We start from the raw sequence: 19,873 nt of genomic DNA, 5'->3' as shown, positions 1-19,873 counted from the left end.
CGGGTGGCTGCCAGTGCGGGAGGCTTTATGAAGGACATGTCAGCGTGACCTGCCAGGCCATTAAGAGGGACTGCTTTCAAATTTGCCATTGAATTTGGCGACTAAGCATTGATACTGCAGCAGAGTTAACAGCTTGTTAATTTAGTAATTAAAGAAAAACAGGGCCTTGCCCCAGCCAGGCACAGGGCAGCTGGGGCAGCGCCAGCCCTGGGTGTTGGGCACCTCCCTGGGGCTGAGGCCAGGTGGGGACATGGGCCCATGCGTGGGCCCAGCTCAGCGGGGCCTGTGGCCGGTCAGGGCTGGGGGGAGCTGGAGACCGGCCCTGGGGCAGGGGCTGATGGCCCTGAGGGGCTGATGTGGGGTCCTGGGCCATGGGCAGGTGGGGAGAGCCCCAGGGGATGACATAGGGCCTTGGGCTTGGGACAGGGTAGGGGGAGAGCTGGCGAAGAGGGGTCGGGGCTGTCAAGGGTTATCAGTGCCCTCAGGGTCCTGACATGAGTGATCTGGTACTGTTTATATTTATTCTTTTATTTTATTAGATACAAAGCTTGTATTTCTCTCCCCTTCACCGAGATAAACATTTCATTGCATGTTTTTCTTGCCAGTGTTGTCAGCCAGCCAGGCTGGGGATGCAGATGGGCACAGCCCTGGCTGGTTATTATGTGCCCACGAGCTGTTTCTGTCTGACCCACACTAATGGTGTCCAGGCTGGTGGTGTCCTTAGTGTTACTGAGACCCTGTCCACTTTTGAGGTCAAAATGACACAGAGCTGCCTGGCTCTGATATCTCAGATGCTCATATTCCTGCATCCTCCTGTGTAGTCAAGTCTAAGGTTGGCCAAGTGTGGTTTTTATTACATTTTATAATGTTAAACAGAGTAATTCGTGAATGTTAATGAGCAGCCTGTACTGAGACTTGCTTCTTTGCTGTAGGACATCCAGCTTCCCTCTTACATTAAACTTTTCAAATATCCCAAAGCATTAGCCAGACTCTTTGTTTTTTTTCCTTTTACTTTCAAACATTTTGCAAAAAATAACTGTATGGAAAGAACTTTTAACTTTAGCTCAAATCTTGACTCATAGAGAATTAAACATTTGACCTGACTGGACCACGGAGTAAGCTGGAACTGGCAGCTTCTGTGTTTTTCATGTTGACTGACAGATATTAGAATCTGTCACTTTTACGTGCATGAGAAACTAGGAGTATTTCAGAATTTTTTGCTGAATTCAGTACCCAGATGTGGAGTGATCAATACTGTATCTTCAAGGCTTCCTGTTGATTTTTTTGTTGTAGGTGTTTTGTGGGATTTGTTTATTCATTTATTTATTTAAATTTTTAACATGAACAGGGCTGAACAGGAAGGGAGCAGGGTTGCATCAAGTTTGTTGCTAAGATTGTAAATAAAATTTGACTGAGCTAATGCCTTCAGAATGTACAATAGGTTTCTTTATGATTTGGAGAAAAGCAGTTTACTTTTGGTGGGAAATAGTCCAATATGAGTATGTGCTGCATGAAAATGCTCATCTTAGAGGGAGAGGGCTGGTCTCTTTTCTTAACAAGTGTAGCAGGGTAGTGTGGAGTGTTTTTATACATGTTTACTGATGGCTGTAGTTCCGTTTGTGTTTTTTTTAAAGTGGTTGCATGGCTCCAAATACTGGAAATGGCCACACTTGCAAAGATATAATAAAAGCTACTATTTCCTGGCAACGACCTGTGCACCATCTAGGCTCTTTGTAGCAGAATGCTCTGCCTCAGGGGAGGGCAGTCACGCTGGCATATTACTGCCACTTATTTTCTAGTATTTCCTCAAGGAAAAACACTTTTGCAGTTCAAGGTTTCACCTCAAAATCCTGACATCTGATAGCCATTCTTAGCATTTGGGAGTCTGTAGTCTAATGTACTATGTTTTTCTCAGAGGAAGGACTCTTTCTAGCCTAACACCTGCTTTATTCTTGCTGAATTCCTAGTTTTCTGATAGTGGTTCTGAGAGTGATACTACAAACTGAAATCACAAGCAGAGGAATTGGATTTCAGGAAAGGACTATATTGAAGGACAAGATAAATAATGTGAAAACAAAGATCTTGTTTTCTTGCAATGTTCTTTTGTGACTGGACTACAATGAGAAAAATGTGCGTGGGCTAGGGAAAACAAATACAAGCAACCTGATCCACTGCATAAGCAGAAGTCAAAATGAAAATTGTGAAGTATTCTAGAAAGCATCATCAGATCTTTAAAGGATTTAAACTGACCTCTCCATAACCTCCATATGCTCGGAGACAAAAGGACATGCGGAGAGGAAGCATGTCTGAAAGCATTACAGCAATGTGCTCCGGACAATGGAAATGCTGAGCTGCGTGGTATTTAGGGTATTTGCATGGAGATTTTGTGGCGCAGTATATCAGCGTTTGAGCGTTTTTCTTTACAGAACAAGACAACATTCCTGAAACTAATACCATAAAAAAATGGGATTTGGATACAGGTTCTGAGGGACTTGTTTTATTGGGAGTGAGAATGTGAGGGGTGTCTTGGAGTATGAGTTAGACTAGTGCATTTCAAATACAAGCCAGAGTTTCACACCAATTTTCTTTCTTCTTCATCTGAATTGAAAAATTTTTAATTATGGGAAGATATTTATTGGAAAGGCAGAAAGAGAAAATGAATAAAGAATTAGATATAAATCATCTCTTTTGTCTAATATTTTTAATAGAAGAGTCTTGAGCTGGCTGGATTCTTAATTACCCTGGTAAAATAAATGCTAAATGAGTTAAGCTCAGTAGTAAGAACAATGCATCTTTAAAGAATTGCTTAAATACAACTTTGGTTACAAAGGCAAGTAACTAATTAAATTCTAGTCATCTTTTTGTGCTAAGCAGGTCTCACACCTTCTCCCACAGCATAAATTGTACATGCAAATGATTTGATTTGGACAAATATTATAGCGGACAGATTTTTACAGTAGTGGATTAGACATGGAGACTGCTAATGGCTGGCACCAGTACTTGCCAGAGTGGCTGGAAACATAAATGCTGAAAGCCGCAACACTTTTTTTTTTTTTTTCTAATCAAGCTGACACAGACTTGAATTAATAAGCTTAAACATCCTAAAAATGTTCTTTCCTCACTTGTAAATGTAAGAAATTTGAAGAGAAATTGTATTGTCTTCTGTAAAATATTCTGCTGTCTGTCTCCAGCAAGGTGTTAGCAGAAAAACTTGTCAGTCAAAATATGTATAAGACAGTTGTGGGAGTGCCCCGTACAGCACCAAGCAATTTGCATGCTCCTACCAACTTCTGTATTTATTGTTCATCCATGTCAGTGAGATTCATTCCAACATCTAAATTAAAATTTCAATATAAAAGGCCAGTTGGGGTTTTAGTTCTGAATTACTGGAGGATCCGTTCTTTCAACAATAATGTTTGTCAGTTTTTCATATTTCTTTTACATTTTAATTATAACTCATCAAATCTTAACCGATTACTCCTGGGTTAGACTCAGAAGAATGTCACTGAAGGGTGTTTTAATTTAATGGAAGCAGCGTAACATCTGTTTCTAATGTTTTAAAAGCCAATTTATATGGAAATTTTGCTTTATCGAGAAGTCAATAGATATGTAGCTTTCTAACACCTCCTGTAAAAATTCAAAACTTGAATTAAAGCAGCACCAAAGCAATGCCATTCTTTTTTGTGGTAGCAGTGTGATTGCATTTTCACAGCCTTTCATTTGTACCCTTTTCTTTCTGCTGAAATGAACTTCTTATTTGTCTTTTGCAGTCGAGCTATCAAGACAAACCAGGACCTTCTGCCTGAGACGCCGTGGACCCATATCTTCTACAATGACTTCTGGGGGACACTGCTCACTCACAGTGGGAGCCACAAGTCATACAGACCTCTCTGCACACTTTCCTTCCGCATTAACCATGCTGTTGGAGGGATGGACCCATGGGGCTACCACCTTGTAAACATCCTCTTACATGCTGCAGTCACAGGCCTTTTCACAAACTTCTCCAGGATCCTGTTTGGGGATGGGTACTGGACCTTGATAGCAGGCCTGTTGTTTGCATCTCATCCGATCCACACGGAAGCCGTAGCAGGGATCGTGGGGAGGGCAGACATTGGAGCCTGCCTCTTCTTTCTGCTTTCCCTGATGTGTTACGTGAAGCACTGCTCTACCAGAGGTTCCTCACTGAGTACTTGGGGCTGGATCTTGGGAGCAGGGCTGTGTGCAGGATGCAGCATGCTATGGAAGGAGCAAGGAGTGACTGTTCTGGCCATTTCAGCAGTGTACGATATCTTTGTATTTCATCGGCTGAAAATGCGTCAGATCATTCCTGCTTTATACAAGGTGAGTCTCCTTTTCTTTCTCATAAGCTATTCGTAAGGCACTGATCAGTTAAACAGGTGCTAAATGAGTTTTAAAGTACACAATAATTCTTAGTAGTTTAGTCAACTCCCAAAAATAAGCACAGATGTCTAATGTGGAAAGAACATTCAAAGCAGTTTAGTATAGGGTTTTTACATTTTGTTTAAACAATGTGTTATTATCCATTGCTTTTACTTGGCGCTGGGGATGTATTTTTTCCAATTACTTTTCTTGCTTCCAGCAGCTTCCTCCTCATTCTGCTTACCGTTGAGCACTGGATATCTGGCTGCCTTTTGCAAAGAATTCATTCATGCTCTTATCCTCTTGTATCTTGCAAACTCAGCTTAGTTTGGTTGGGCAGGGAAGTTTGACAGCTGATACCATCTTCAGGCTCCCTGAGGCAGAGGTAGAGCTCTTATTGTTCTAGTTTAACAGAGATGCATAGGACACGGGTGCATGCCTTTGGCGTGCATTTTTTTTTCTCCCCCCTGTAGGAGCTATGACTGAAATGTATTACTGCCCTAACAAAATAACTATTTCTCATTTTTAAACTTCTTACCCAAGAAAAAGTAGTATAAGCAAACAAACAAACAAGCCCACCCAAACCTCCTTAACTTCCCTCTCCCAAAACTGGATGTATTTTAGTGGGACTCAGAAAACCCAGCAGAAATCAAGACTCATTTACCTCAGTTGCTATACAAATGAGTAAGCTGAGTATATGTAATTTTATTTTGAGTGAAATAGCTTGCTTTCAGAAGAATACTGGCTTAACAAAAGGAAAATGTTTCACAGGGACATGTGTTGTCACATTTTTCAGTGAGACATAACCAAGAAAAACAATAAAACAACATAAGAGTTTGCAATTACAGAATCAAATTTATCTCACTGTGATTTTTAAAATTTTTATTTCTCAATGAATTCAAAAGAAATTGTAGATTTTGATAAAGAAGTGATAGCTTCTGCTTGTACAGAATATTTATCTGTAGTATACAAGGAAAACATTAGTCAAAAAACCAAGTAGCTTCTGATAAGTTCCCTCTTAAACTGCTGTGACATGTTGACTTAGTTATTGTGCTCTTTTCTGAAAAAGCTGAAAAGGAAAGAATCCTTTCTTCTTGTTCTGCTTTTTTTCATTTGTTTGTTTGTTTGTTTTTTACTCATATATACTGGAGTGTGTAAGACTATTGAATGTCAGTAGCCAAATACTGTATGTTACATTGTGCACCTAATGCTGAGTGTAAACAAGCAGTAAACTAATGAAGTTTTTATTAAAAAAGTGCATCTGTAGCAGCAAGCTTTATTCTGAAAGATATAGGATGAGATTTTTTTTTAAAGTGCTTTGAGGAGTTTGGTTCATAACTCAAGTGTTCACATCCTATAGAATTAAACAGTGATAAAAACATTCATACGGCACATAGAAAATTCCAAACACCTTGTGCATGACTTCACACCAAATCTAAACTAGTGTTCCTCACAGCCTCTCCTCATTGCAGCAATGATCAAGATGCAGTCATGGAGCTGGGAAGTTTTTTATTACAGAATGCTCATTGCTCAAAACTTAAACCTTTGCCGACATTTCTGATAAACTTTTCATGGGGAAAAGCTTTTTTTTTTCCCTTTTGTGCTTTGGGGCCAGGGTAAAATTGGTCCAGAAAAGACCTAAGTGAGACAGGTGAAATCCACGCTTCCATATCCTAACTCCTTGAACACAAGGCCTCTCTTCCCAGGTGTGGAGCTTTGTATTTGGCTTGTGTGGTTTCTTTCCCTTGCATCAGACGTGTCTTGGACAGTGAACTAGTGTCAATTCCTCAATGTTTTTCCATCTGTAATGATTGAAATAGTAATTATGTGCTTTGTAGATTGCAAACTTTTATGGAGATTGGATTATAACTGGAGGGAATTTTGTAGGGAGGGTCCACAGTGAACAAAAATATGACCGTTTTTCTCAATTTGCCAGAAAGGCATTTCCTAATTCACTAAATTACTAGGCTACATTTTCCTTGTACATCCATTCAGGCTGAGTGCTGCAGACCAAGTTTCACCTTAATACTAGGGAAATTCTGTTCAGTTATTTAGACAGTGATGAGGAGCTCAGCTGGGTGCTTCAGGTATAAAATATCTTCAGTAATATCCTTTTTACTTGAGTTTTACAGAAATCATTGACAAATTATGAAAGTTTTCATAAGAATGGGTTGTCCTGCTGGCCTTAGGATGCCAGGAATATCTTCATTCACCTAGGCTGCTAGGAGAAGTGGTTTCTTTTTGAGTACTTGTTTGCATACTCTTGTACTCCAACTTTGCATGGCCTCTACCTTTAGCATCACAGTTTCCTGTTCCAAAGTACTCCATGGGAAGTAAAGGAGTGAAATACAAGCCTTTTGCAAGGATAATAACTGTAAATTCAAAATAAATAAATAAAGACAGGTGTCTCAAAGAGGAGTAGAGGCAACATCTGAAGAGCAAATTAAGCACTTTATACTATATGATAAAAACATTTTAAGGCAATAAAAATGTTACAGTTTACCTAGAAAATGATTTTGAAAATAATTATTCTAGTCTGTTGCCTTCTTTTCAATCAGTATTTTCTTGAAGCACTTCCTTACTGTATTTATATTTTCTTTGGTGTTTGAGTTTTACCCTTTCACATAAATGACTCTTTAGAGAATGTTTAGGTTAGTGAGACTGTCTCTGACCTGTTCTATCCAAAGACTGGAAATTTTTTTTGGAGGATGCTATTTAGTTGATAATGGCGATTAATTTGAAAACGGCCAATGCCATTGAGTTGAGAAATTTGGGTTTTGATTGTGGCACACCTGACCAATGTTTGACAACTCCTGACCATGAAGGGAAGTTAGATGCTCTCCTGTTGGTTTGCAATTACTTTTTAGATTTATTATCAAATAATTTCAAGATAATTACACTGTAAGATTGTCATTTTAAAGTGATAACGTGGCTCTTCTGAAATAATTAGTAAAAAGTTAGCTAAGTTTTCTTACTAAAAGCTTTGGTTTTAGTTTGATTCTGTGTGTTTATGCATACAACGATAAAGGCAAGTGGTGTTTTTTTACTTTGGTTTTTTTTTTAAGTTTTGTATTGAAAATAATCAGAATAATCCCCCAAACTATGTAGCTAATAGACTAATTTTTGCATTATGCAGAATTAAAGCACAGACTCAAACAAAAGTGGAGAAAGCATTCATCTCTGCATCTGTTTGGGATCATTTGGGTGTTGTCTTTTTCTTGCTGCTGCTTTGGCCTTAAATAAAATGTACTCTTAGTAAGAACTGACAAATTCTTCCTAGAACAAACTGTAAAATCTCCTTAAGCAAACAAAATCAGCTTTTGGATTAAGGGTTTTGTGGTTGGTTTGGGTTTTTTTTAATGTTTTTTCTTACACATTTTCTTGCTTGGAAAGACATTCCTGCATTGCAAAATGCGTGAGGCCAAAGTAGCCCCTCTATACATGACTCATCCTGTGTTATCCAACTGGATTGAGCATTTCAAAAAGTGGAGTATGCTTTAAACCCATACAAAAAAATCTCCCACCAACAAAACCCCATCTCATCAGCAGACTCTTTATTAGGATGTCTGGGCAATTAGATAGAATTATGTCCATTTACCTGTTCTGGAGTTTGTGCTTTGTGTTTTCCCAGTGTAAACATTAGGGGAGGGCAACTGGGAGGAGAAAGAAGGGGGGGGAAAAAAGACATTAAAAAGGGCGGTCCAGGAAAAAAAATTGTGGTCTTTTGTTAGTACACTGCAGGGGGAGAAAGAAAAATAATACTAAGAGATGGTTAGCTTAAATCTGAACTAAGTAAGCAGTAACAATATCAAACTGAATGCAGAATAAACAGCCTGCCACTCCAGTTTTGTAATGAAATGGTAGAAAGGAGCTGCCCTTTTCAATCTACCCAACCTTAAGCTAAACCCTGTGCAGCTGAGGTGACACAACTGTTTCCTAGGCTGTGCTGCAAACTGGAGCTGAGAGGAAATGCAGGTAAAAAATAACCCTTAAAAAAATCCCCCCAGATATCCCAATCTCTAGGAGTTATTTTAAACCTGAATCAATTCAGTTATATGGAGTCCTCATCATTGCCCTACAGACAGCTATACTGGTAAATACTGAGAGGAAAGCTGAGGTGTGGGGGCAGAAACAGGGAGCAGAGAGCAAGGGATTTGGGGGTGTGGGTGGTTAAAGGACCTGGGCTGTCTTGCTGCCAGACTACGGCTTTCAGCTTCTATAAGCCATCTCAGAACATATCACTGGGGAAACTGAGGCATTAATTATGTTTAAAGAAGAGTAAAGCCACTGACCTTCTTCAGAATGGTCAGTGAAGGATGAGCTGGTAAAAGCAGCTTTAAAAATGCTCCAGCAGATGGTAGGAGATGGCATTGAGGTGACAAGCCTGTGTTTTTTTCCATTTTGTTCTTATCTTTGAGCTGAGTGTCCAATAAATACAAAATGGCGGCTACTACACAAGCTCACTAGCTGTTTACTGGCCTCACACCTATTATCATGCGAGTCCTGATTTGTCACATCAAGTATGTGACAGCATCCCAGTGCGATTTGAATAGACTGGCACGGCTTCTGAACAAGGCAGCTGCGGAGCAGGACCACCAGCAGAGCAGATGAATATTACCCCTTATTTAGAAGCTATTCTTAATGCACTTTAAAAATGTATATCGTAGCTACTTATTAAACTATCCAGCTCTTTCCCCTGTCATCTGCGTATTGGTTGCTCAGTAGAATTTGGCTGCTGATTTTTTCCCTTTTGCCAAGTCTTATATTCCCATCTCTCTGTGATGTTCTCACTGTGGCTGGCAAAGTTGTCAGTCTGGACCCTGTTTCATTTGGTTAGCTCTCTTTTATTCTGTCTGACTGGCTTTTGAAGCGCACGCTGACAAGAATGTATTCTCTATCTAAAAGTCAGCAGATTCTGATGGAAATGTATTTATTGTGGTCATAAATGCATTATCTGAAATGAGAACAATTTAAAAAAAAAAAAAAAAAAAGTGGTGCTCTACTGGGGCCAAGCATTCGTTGTGGAAGAAAGTTAGGCTTTTGTTTGATTTTTCAGCATTTTAGACCTTGAGTCAATTTCCAGGTTGCATAGCAGGTATGCAGATTGATTGAGCTGTTGTGTATCACAGGTATCAGATGATGGTACCTGTCAGCAGTTAGGTTTGCACACGTTAAACCACCAGAAGTGTTGTGGTGGGAGAAGGGAACCTGACTACTGGAGAGAGCTGTGATCAAGTTCATAATTATAGAAAGTATGCAAATTCAAAGGCCTAAATCTTTTGTACTTGCAATCTCCAGCTAGAAAGCAGAACCATTAATCAACATTACACTGCACAGTCTTCTGTCCAATTAGTAGTACAAAGCTAATATAAACCCTACTGTATTGCCATTTTTCCTCCTTCTTTTTTCTTTTTCTTTTTTTTTGAGTGGGAATGGAGCTGGACATTAACAGTTAAAAAGATGGGGCAGATGCATTTAAAGCTCATTTTTAATATAATGGTTATGATAAAATATTTATTGCTCTATGGTTTATGTGTACAAACTGCTTTACAGAAATAACTAAACCAGATGCATGTTCCACTAACGTTTCACTGCTACAGCATGGTAACATTTTACCAGACCAACATATTGTTAGTGCAGGGGGGTTGTTATACTGAAATAAAGAAAACTTTCTTTTCCCATCACTTATTTGATTAAAATCCCACCCCCCTGGGAGTCCTGTCTCACATGTGGAATTAGTTACTGGTATCTATAGCTTAACGTGAACCACAAATTGGATTGCAGAATGCATTATCTAACCTTCTGTGCTATTATAACAGTATTGGTTTTGTAAAAAGCAATTTTCTTGGAGGCCTATATTTTATTTAAGGTAATGATGTAAACCTGACATGGTCAACCACCAAACCAAGTTTTATAAAATTCTACTTTCTTTTATGGTCTTGGAACAGCCTTAGTTGTGGGTGATACGTATGATTCCTGCTCAAAGTAGAGGTTGCTGGGTATTAGATAAAGCTACTGATTTTTTGAGAACACTCTAAACTTGAAATAAGCCACTTTATAAATTATTTACTCTTTGAAGTTGCTACTTTTAGAACTATCATGCTTTGGAAAGTAATTTCAAAATAAAATGCTCTTCTTTATTTAAATTTGTAGTTTTATCCTTCTCTTCTGAGGACCTCTAAAGCCTTAGTAGTGAGGTTGTCAGTCTTGCTGGTTTTTCACCTCTTCACCCACAAGTTATGCCATTTTGCAGCAGTGTTCTGTCACTGTTTAAAATAATAGAATCATAGAATCGTCTAGGTTGGAAGGGACCTTAAAGATCATCTATTCCAACCATCAACCTAACTCTGACAAAAAAATAAATAAGAAATAAGCAAGAAAAAAGTCACTAAGCCATATTCCTGAGGACCATGTCAGCCCATCTTTTGAACGCCTCTAGGATTGGTGCCTCAACCACTTCCCTGGGCAGCTTATTCCAAGGCTGGATAACCCTTTCGGTGAAGAAATGTTTCCTAATATCCAATCTAAACCTCCCCTGGTGCAACTTGAGGCCGTTTCCTCTTGTTCTATGACCTGTGACTTGGGAGACAAGACCGACTCCTGCTTCTCTACACCCCCCCTTCAGGTAGTTATCTAGCTTGATGGTTTATTTTGTGCTTTTTTTCTAAGGAATTTTATTATGCTTGAACTTACCCACAGGCCTGGATATTTTTGCAGATCTGATGGGTAAGCTATTATTTTGTAAGTTATTTCTCTTAAACACTTGTGTGGGTATGGTCCAGCCTTAGTCCTCTGGCTTTGAAATGCAGTGTTTAGGCTGTTGGGGCAGCAGCCACTCCCTTGCAGGACAGAATTAGTCCTTGGAGTCAGATATTTAGTAAACATACTTTTCATTGAGACTACTTTTTGTCCCAGTTAAAAATAATAAATAACTTACAGCTTCAAAACATGACCCGATCTCTCACAGGTTCATTTTCTCTAACAAGAGCTGCATATTCAAGTGCACTAAGCTGTTAAATGTTGCATTTGTGCGCTGTAACCTTTTGCATTTCAAGAGCTGAGGAAAAGATTGGGAGCTCCATTTCCAGCTGGGGCCCCGTTTGTTCCCTAGCTGGGATCTCTCATTCTGCAGTGGTTGGCTGGGGGTTAATTTTTCTGGCAGCTTGAAGCCTGTTCAAAATTGTGGAAATGCTGAAAGGACTGTGCCTGCACATACATTGCTCATATTTGCGGATGAGCCAGCCTGGTGCTTTTCTCTTCACTCTGCTGGATGGCAGCAGCATGAGGCCTGTATGGTCTTGACCATCACTCCTCCTCCCCCTGGCAGATATTTCCTAGACAAAAGAAGCTTTTTGCAATTTACTGCTTTCTTGACAATTTCAAGTAGCTAATACTGCTGTTTCCTGTAGTTCCCACAGCTCCTTGCTGCTTTTCCTTTTGATCCTGAAATAAGAAAAGCAAGATTGGCCTCCACTATCTCTCTTCTCAGAGATACTGATCTCCTGCAGGTCCCTGTAATGTCAGTGGAGTGGTACTGAATTGGACATCAATATGTATAAATAGCTGTTGTTTCCTGAAAATATTTTCATGGGGTGTTTTAAACCGCTGAAACAGATCACATATGACAGAAATACAGCACCCTAAGGCAAATTTAGCAAATACTATATTTTTTTCTTATAATGAGGAATCACAAGATGTCTTGCTGAAGTTACTGGCTTAAAGTGGATTATATTTTAATATGAAATCTGTAATGTCTTTATTGGGATTGCTGCTTAAATGTGCATTACTTTTGTCTACCGCTTGGAGTCTACAATAATATTTTGGAGACTATATTTGAGAATTCCTCTCTGGAAAGTTGGAAAAGACAAAGACTTCTTTAATAAACGAGTAAGTAAATAAAAAAAAGAGAAGCTTTTTTGTATTTGCAGAGACTGTGGAGACATAAAGAACCTTCAGTTTAACAGAGAGGTTAGTTTGCAAGATAAAGCTTGTCACTGCCTTCAGTCTTGCCTAAGATTTATAATGCATGGTAGCGTGCAAAGTATGCTGTGTTCTTCCATTCTTCCCCTGGTTTAAAGGGGATCTCTGCTGAGGCACAGGGTGAAAAAGCTTCCAGGGGATTTGCACAGTTGGTGTTAGCACTTATTTTTCATTCTGAGGTTACATGCCAATTACTAATATGAAGAACAGCGTGACTTTTTCATGGTGTTGTTTAATTACAGGGTATCGGTAGGCTTGCTGCTTTGCAGTTTACAAAACCTGTGCCAATGGTATTGCTCTGACAGTGTTACTCTCCTACCTTTTAATGTTTTCAAAAGATTTAATGAATTAAGTGAAATCATCAAACTTACCATAGTGTGTAACAACTGTGTTTCACAATGTTAGGAATATTTGCAGGTGCTGGGTTTTCTTCATCTTAGTGATTACTTTAGCTCCCTAACTGAAGGGAGAGAACTTTTGTAAAACTGTGTTTTTCTAACAGCTGACAATTTTCCTGTTTAAATTGTCAGTATTAAAGAACTGCTAAATTTCATGCTTTTAAGTGGGGATGGTCAAAGTATTAAGTGTTTTATGCTGAGATAAGGGGACTTGGGTACCTGCAAACTTTAAGGGATAAGAAATATACGCAGCTTTGGCCCATCTTCAGTTTTCTGTTTGTTCACGAGCTGGAAAGCTATGTCCCATTTCCCTCTAGCTCTGCTTCTCCCGCGAGTCAATTGTCTGGGTACCGGTCACAAAATGAGAAAACCAACATACATTCCTGAAGCTAAGTGGTGTCTCAGTGAACGAAACGTCCCCTGGTGTAATTCCTTTCATGTAGATTTGCTTCAGGAGTTATGCTGTTCTGTTTAAACCTATTTTGGTGTCTTGGTTAAAATGCCTGCACTCATGATCGTATTCATCAAGTATGTATCCCTGGTGTTTGTTAAATGCCAGACAGAAAGTTTATACCTGCGCCTTGCATACAAATGTTCAGTCATGAGTGCTTTACATTAGCCTCCTAATGTCATGTTTAGGCACCTAAATGTCCTGATTTGATGAAGTGCTGAGTGCGTGTAGTTCCTGGTGAGCATTACTGAATGAACCCATGGCACGCGGTTGGTCGCAGTTAAGTAGAAAGCTAGACTGCCTGCTCCTGGCAGTCAGGGCACGTGCTAGTACTGTCAGAAGAGAAAAGCCTCTGAGTATGTCCCCAATCAGAATCAAATAGATTAGGGAGCAGGTGCAGCTTCAGTTCTGACACCCAGCAGTGTGATACAATACCTTTGGGAAAGATAACAGGGCTGGGAGTATGTGAAGATCAGGCTCCTGATTTTTTTGAGCATCTTAACTGGAGGCACCTAAGTTTCAGAACTGCAGCGCTCGGAAAGCATTGCCCGAGTCTGAGAATACAGTTCTGTTGAACAAAGACAGTTGTCTTCCCAGAGTCCTACCCAGGAGAGAGTCGTTCCTGCTACATAAGCATGAGCTCTGATTCCAGACCTGGGAGAACATGTTTTGAAGGAGCTGGAACATATGCAAATTCTGAGCCACAAGGGAGACTTTTCTCTCAGTATTAGGTTGAATTCTGAATTTTCTGGCTTATGCTCATTTTTATTTAAGTTGTAATGATTTAATGATTATATACACGCTTTTTCCAAGGTGAGTGATTCTAAACATTAATCTATGTAGACAGTTACGATATTAAAAAGAGGGAAAGTATAAGTGTATGAGACTTAGAGTGGAAACAGCCAGTTGTTATAGAAGGCAGCAAACATTTTCTGGCATGTTTACTGGAGGAACTGAATGATACTTTGTACCTATGCCTGTATTTGTTTTTCCAGCTGCAGTGTAGATTAGGTATGGGGAGGGAAGGAACACGGGTTTGCAATCCTGTAGCTGACTTTATGGGTCACTTGTTTAGAGGTAAATTTCTAGCCTCACTAACCTTGAACGTCTCTTAGAGAGGAATCCCTTGATGCTGCGGATAGTCCACACTGGGAGAAGGGGGGAAGCAAAATATTTCTTGTTCCTAACTTTCTGGGAAACTAATTGAAAATGCACATGAGGAAATAATGTTAAAATTATGAAGAAGCTTTTGGGGGAAGGGAGGGAGAATTTGTGTACTTTATGCTCTTAAATGCCAGGTAGAACATTTGTACCTTTTTATGATCAGAATGGTAAGACTTTCAGACACATACACAGATTACTTCTAAGGCTGTAGATTTGATTGGTTTGTGCAAAAGACAGAGCTTCTGTGACATTTAATCACCAAAGTCTTGTTTTTCTCCTTGACAATAAAATATGGAAATAAATTTCCATAGCAACAAAGTCTTTAAAGTGAGTGTAGGGGCATATTGAGTTAATAAAGGCAATGAGGGAGCAGGGGAAAAGAGAGGGTAGAATTGTATTGAGTCTCTGTAAATTCTTTCTCTCACAGAAAACAGGACTTCAGGGGTTATGGATAAATTTTTTGCATGTTTTAGTCTGCATGTTTTAAAAGTATCCTGGGCAGTTTGTACTGCTGTAGAGCACAATGAAGCTTGCATAAACAGCAGTGTTTATTTAGTAGGGATTGTGAGATTACCGTTTATTTTTAAAATATATGTTTATTGTAGTTCTATCTTTTACTTGGAGACTTTTCTCCTTAAAAGACATTATTAGAAGTGGCAAAACACCACAACAAAATAGCTCTCATGAGTTTTAAAATAGAAGCAATGCTATTTTTTAACTTTAGTTCTTGTTTCTTTGGACTAGTTTATATATAGTATTTTTGGCTTCTTGAATTTGAAATCTGTGGAAAGCCAGCATTAGCAATTTTGTAGAGTGCTTTTTTTGTTGTTGTTTTTGTTTTTTGTTTAGACCATTATGTATTTCTGCCTCTTCTGACCTGAGCTGTTAACCAATAACTTGACTTTTTATAGGTAAATAGATTTTTTTGTAGGTAAATAGATTAAAAAATACCTGGTTCCATAATTATGCAATCCTGTATATTTACAAAGAAAATCCCAAGTACACTTTATTCTAGAACAAAACCACAAATCTTTATCCCAGTTATAAATCTCTTTTAGCGAGCATTGCAGAGCTCACTCTTGTATCTTACTCAAGGGGAAGTTACCTGCATAATGGATATTTTTTACCTTTCTTTCTTTGCACCTTGTGTGATCTCTTACTGACTCACATACATACATACCTCATATGTGTGTCCAAAACCCAAAAAGCTCCCCAACCAAGCTAAACAAAACTGTCTACCTCAACACAAAGAAAAAAGAATCCCAAATGAAAACAAAATCAAAAAAACCATCCTCAATATCAAAAAAAAACCACCCCACCTTCTGTCCATGCATCTTTATTCTGGTAGTGACATCTTTCCTTGGAAGAGTAAATCAATCAATCTTCTGTAAAAGTTGTTAGTGTTAAGAAACTCTTAATGGTAAAATTTGGAAGTATCCAAGGTAGCTAACTCAAGGGACCTTAGTATAGACTGCAAAAACAGATCTAAAGACAAGGTAAGTAGATGGGTTCCTTGGCTGCCTTACACCAGATTGGTGTTAGTGCACCAAATTTGAAGCTGGCCAGCCAGATACATATCTGCTACTCATGATTTGACCTGAGTATTCATGAACTTTCTTTTTATCAGGACGCACTGTAGTCAGAATAATTTAGGACTGCCATCATCTCAGACCTTCCAAAATCAGAAGGAAGTCTTAATAATCGAGAGGTAAACATTAACTTTGGATAATTTTCATTTGCTTTCTGTTTTGCAAATCTATAGAGTAAATCTTTTCAGGATAATCCTGAAGTTTGAAAAAAGGGGGGAAAAAAAATCCTTAAATGACTCCTGACTTGCTTTTTAGAGTACAGTAAAGCAAAACTGAGATGGCTGCAGTTGTGGCACATTACTTGATCTCTATTTTTACCTGTAATTACACTTTAGTTATTATATGTAACCCAAATGCTTTTTAAAAAAAAACAAAACAAAACAAATGTACTATACATGTATGTTCATGTTTTTTGTTTTGGTAGCTCAGTGTTGATGCATTTTGGAGATGTAACTAAATGCAACTTTAAAAAACACACCTCTCTTAAATCCATCAGCTTTACTCTAGAAAGTTGCTTTTGCTCCATCACAGACCATGATATATCTGGTATTATATTAGCTCTAGACCCTTGCAAATAACTGTTTCTACCTTGGCACTGCCAGACTCATGATATGGTGTGTTGTCAGCAATCTGTGCACAGTAGCAAAAAGGTTGATGTGTCCTTGTGCTCTCACGTTGGTCTCCAAGGCTCTGCAGTACCCAGATGGCTCCTCTGAGCTCTGATAATTTGATAATAACCCCTGCCATCACCAGGTGAAATAATGAAGATACGGCTCTCTGCGTAGCTTCTTCACTAATATTTGCTTTGTTCATATTTGTGACTGCAAATCTACATCCAGTAAGGAAGTGATGTATTGTGCAATAGCTACGTGGCATAGATCTCTCTTTCAGTTATAGCCTGGTTTCCTACTAAAAATAAATTCAGTCTTAAATGATAGCCTTATTCTGAAACAGCAATGATTTAGTAGGTTTATTAATGAAAACAATGCTCTTTGATATAGTCCTTAGTGCTCAGTGTTTTTAGCTTCAGGTCTAAACCAATCCTAATTAAAGTTGCTTCTTTTGTTTTCCTCTATATTCAGATAAAGGAATTTCAAAGAGCAGGACTTAAGCAGGCACTGGACTGGCTGCCTAAAGTGTAAGGAAGATAGGGAGAAATGAATAGTGAAGGATTGGTTGAAAAGCTGAGTGTACAATATGGAAGCAAAAATTTGGAATCTATACAGGCTAACCATTCCTATGTTAATCAGCAGAGCTGTTCTTATCAGCCAGAGGATGCAGCACCTGTCCTCTATCCTTTTTATAGCCAGTGTCTGTATGTTTTCTTAGAAGTTTTGGCAGACTAAAGAAAAGTGAAATTTTTTAAAATCTTATTTGATATGTGACCTCACGTTCAGTGGCACTTGGTTAGCAACCAAGATATTGCCTCACTGGGGTAATAAATTCATTTTTTAATACAGTTATTTGGTTTACTTCTAGTGTAGCAGACAGCTTCAAACCCTCAGGGGGAGCTTTTTAAGTCTGTCTGTCTGTCTCTCAGATGGTCTGTTTTGCTATTTCATCCACTGGGCTTGGTTACAGTATTTTAATTAAATGTTATGTTAGTATGATAGACAAACCATTTGAAATATTCAGATTTATTTTTTAAATGGTATTTAAAAAAAGCAACCCAACAATCCACAAAGTAACAGGAATGTCCAAAAGCTTGCTGCAGACTTAAGCTTTTTGACTGTCCCAAAGCCACACTGCTCAGCATCAACAGACTTCCTCTAAGCTTGAAGAGGTGCAACAAAACAGCTCAGAAACTTTCTCACTAAAAATTCTAGAACTGCTTTTTAAAATAGTATGTATTTGCATATCGTGTCATGTTGAATCCCTCCAGGAAAGTCACTTTTCTGTCCATTAAAGCAAATAAGTAAATTGTTTTCTGTTATTCTTTTCCTGTTGGTAGTGCTTGTGGCTGTGGAAATTCAAGTGCATTGGGTTTTGTTTTTTTGGTAATCTGATATATTCTGCCATTGACTCTCAGCTACAGCCAATTGTGTATTACGTAGGCTGTTTGTAGAAATATAGACTCCTTGTGAAAGCTTAATTAAATGTAAATGTCCAGTTAACAATATCACAACTTCAGCAGTTCTGCACTGGAATGTTATACCCTTTTTCTATGTGCTCTCCTTTACAAGAGTAAAGCCCATGTATTTTTAACATGGGACTGTAGTCTTTTTTTGGGTGTGGTGTCCTGTGAAGATTTTACTGAACCCTGAAGCAGGGCTTGTTGTTCAAAAGTTATTGTTCTTTATTTTTTTTTTCCTTAAGGAATTTGGTGATCTAACAGGCACTGCCCTTATGATACGCTTAAGCCGTTGTAGGTGCAACTCCAGTTGTATATAGGAAACAGTGACATTCTTCCTGACTATGAAGAGAGTTTGAAAAGTAATCACTAACGGTAAACTTTTTTTTTTTTTTGAATGAACAAATGTGTTTGCAAGATCCTGTGAGCTCTTAGTCAAGATTTGCTTCACAAATTTTGCTTTGGTTGGTATTTGACCATGTTTTCTTGCTGTGTGGGCCATTAATGACTGGGCTTGAAGACAGAGTATCTAGAGATACTCTCCTCAAAATATGAGGCTGTTTAAACAAGATCTAAATTGTCAAAGCATTGGTAAAAAGGGTTTTTGTTTTCTGACAAGACAATGCATGGTTTTTAAAGTCCATCTGCAGCAAGGTTCTCTTAATATTTTTCAAGTTATTGGAGAAGTAGCAGAACAGGGAAAGATGGCTGTGTCTTGGGTAGCTTTTCCCTCTTGTGCAGAGAGAAAATCCTTCGTCAGGAACTATTGTGTCCTTTGGATTGTAAAAAATTTCAGCAGTGGGTAATACAGGTAAATAAATCCTAAATGTTTACCCATAACTACTTCAGGTAGGAAATGTTAATGCAGCTATGGCTGCCACTCAAGTCGGGTTAATCAATTTCTACATTAAGCATACTGTTCTGACCCCACTGGATGCTAAGGACTTTCTGTCTGAATTTCATAGCAGCAATGGACTTTAAAGGATTATTGTTCTACTAGAAGATTTCTCTGATATTGAAGTGTGGGATTATTGTATGTATTCCTTAATCTGGGAGTTTAGATTTGTTTTTTAAGGTTTATCTCCATCTCTAAATAGCTGTAACATTTTTCAAAGAATGCACAAAACTTATTTGGGTTAAGATCACATTGAAATGCTTGATACAAAGTCAAAATTCTTCTTCTTTAATCACAGTTAATCTGTTTTAGTCTATTTGAACTGCCTGTCAGGGACATTCAGATTTGATATGTTGCAGAAAAGAATACAAGATTGTCATGGGGCTACTTAAATATGAGAGAAAGTTGTGGGTAAGTGACTGGAAATACCAGGATCATGACATGATTTTGTACCCAAGTAGCATTTTCTCATGAAGTTAACAAACTCTTTTAATAACAAACAACATTACTTTTGTAGAAGGGAAATAAAAGAATACATGGACAGAAGAAACCCAAGGGCAGTGAAAACTGGAATTATTTAATGGTTGGCAAAGAGAGCAAAGTGAAAGAGACTGTTAGCAACAGAGAAAGGGAAGAACTTCACTAGAGACCATGAGGAGGGGCTGAAAAAAACAACTCCCACCTGACCAAAAATCCCCCAAAAAACTATGCAAAACCAGGGTGCAGACTTTGTCACTAAAATAATTTTTTGAGAATAACAGACCAGTTTGAGCAGCTGGGAAACAAGGAAGAATGTACATGAAGTTAATCCAATTTTTTTTTTTGTTTAGAAAGATTGTAAAGTAAAACAAGATGATGAAGAGAATGGAATGTAATTAGGAAGACAAGAATTCATAATGTCGTTGAATCTTGAGTTCATAGTTTAAATTAGAGCTCAGGCATTAA

The 19,873-nt window shown here is 38.4% G+C and overlaps 1 protein-coding gene across 1 annotated transcript in view; it reads left to right on the top strand.

Annotated features, from left to right (window-relative positions):
• Positions 1-258: 258 nt before the first annotated feature.
• TMTC2 (transmembrane and tetratricopeptide repeat containing 2) overlaps positions 259-19,873 on the top strand; it is a 157,296-nt gene continuing 137,681 nt past the window's right edge. The window contains exons 1-3 of the mRNA XM_014963310.1: positions 259-379; positions 2,427-2,514; positions 3,771-4,341. Coding sequence (XP_014818796.1) covers positions 259-379; positions 2,427-2,514; positions 3,771-4,341 — 780 coding nt within the window. The remainder of the gene's footprint in view (positions 380-2,426; positions 2,515-3,770; positions 4,342-19,873) is intronic.

This window comes from Calidris pugnax, unplaced genomic scaffold, assembly GCF_001431845.1.
Source record: "Calidris pugnax isolate Ruff unplaced genomic scaffold, ASM143184v1 scaffold44, whole genome shotgun sequence".
In the NCBI taxonomy this organism is placed as follows: domain Eukaryota; kingdom Metazoa; phylum Chordata; class Aves; order Charadriiformes; family Scolopacidae; genus Calidris; species Calidris pugnax.
This window is presented reverse-complemented; position numbering and strand designations above follow the sequence as displayed.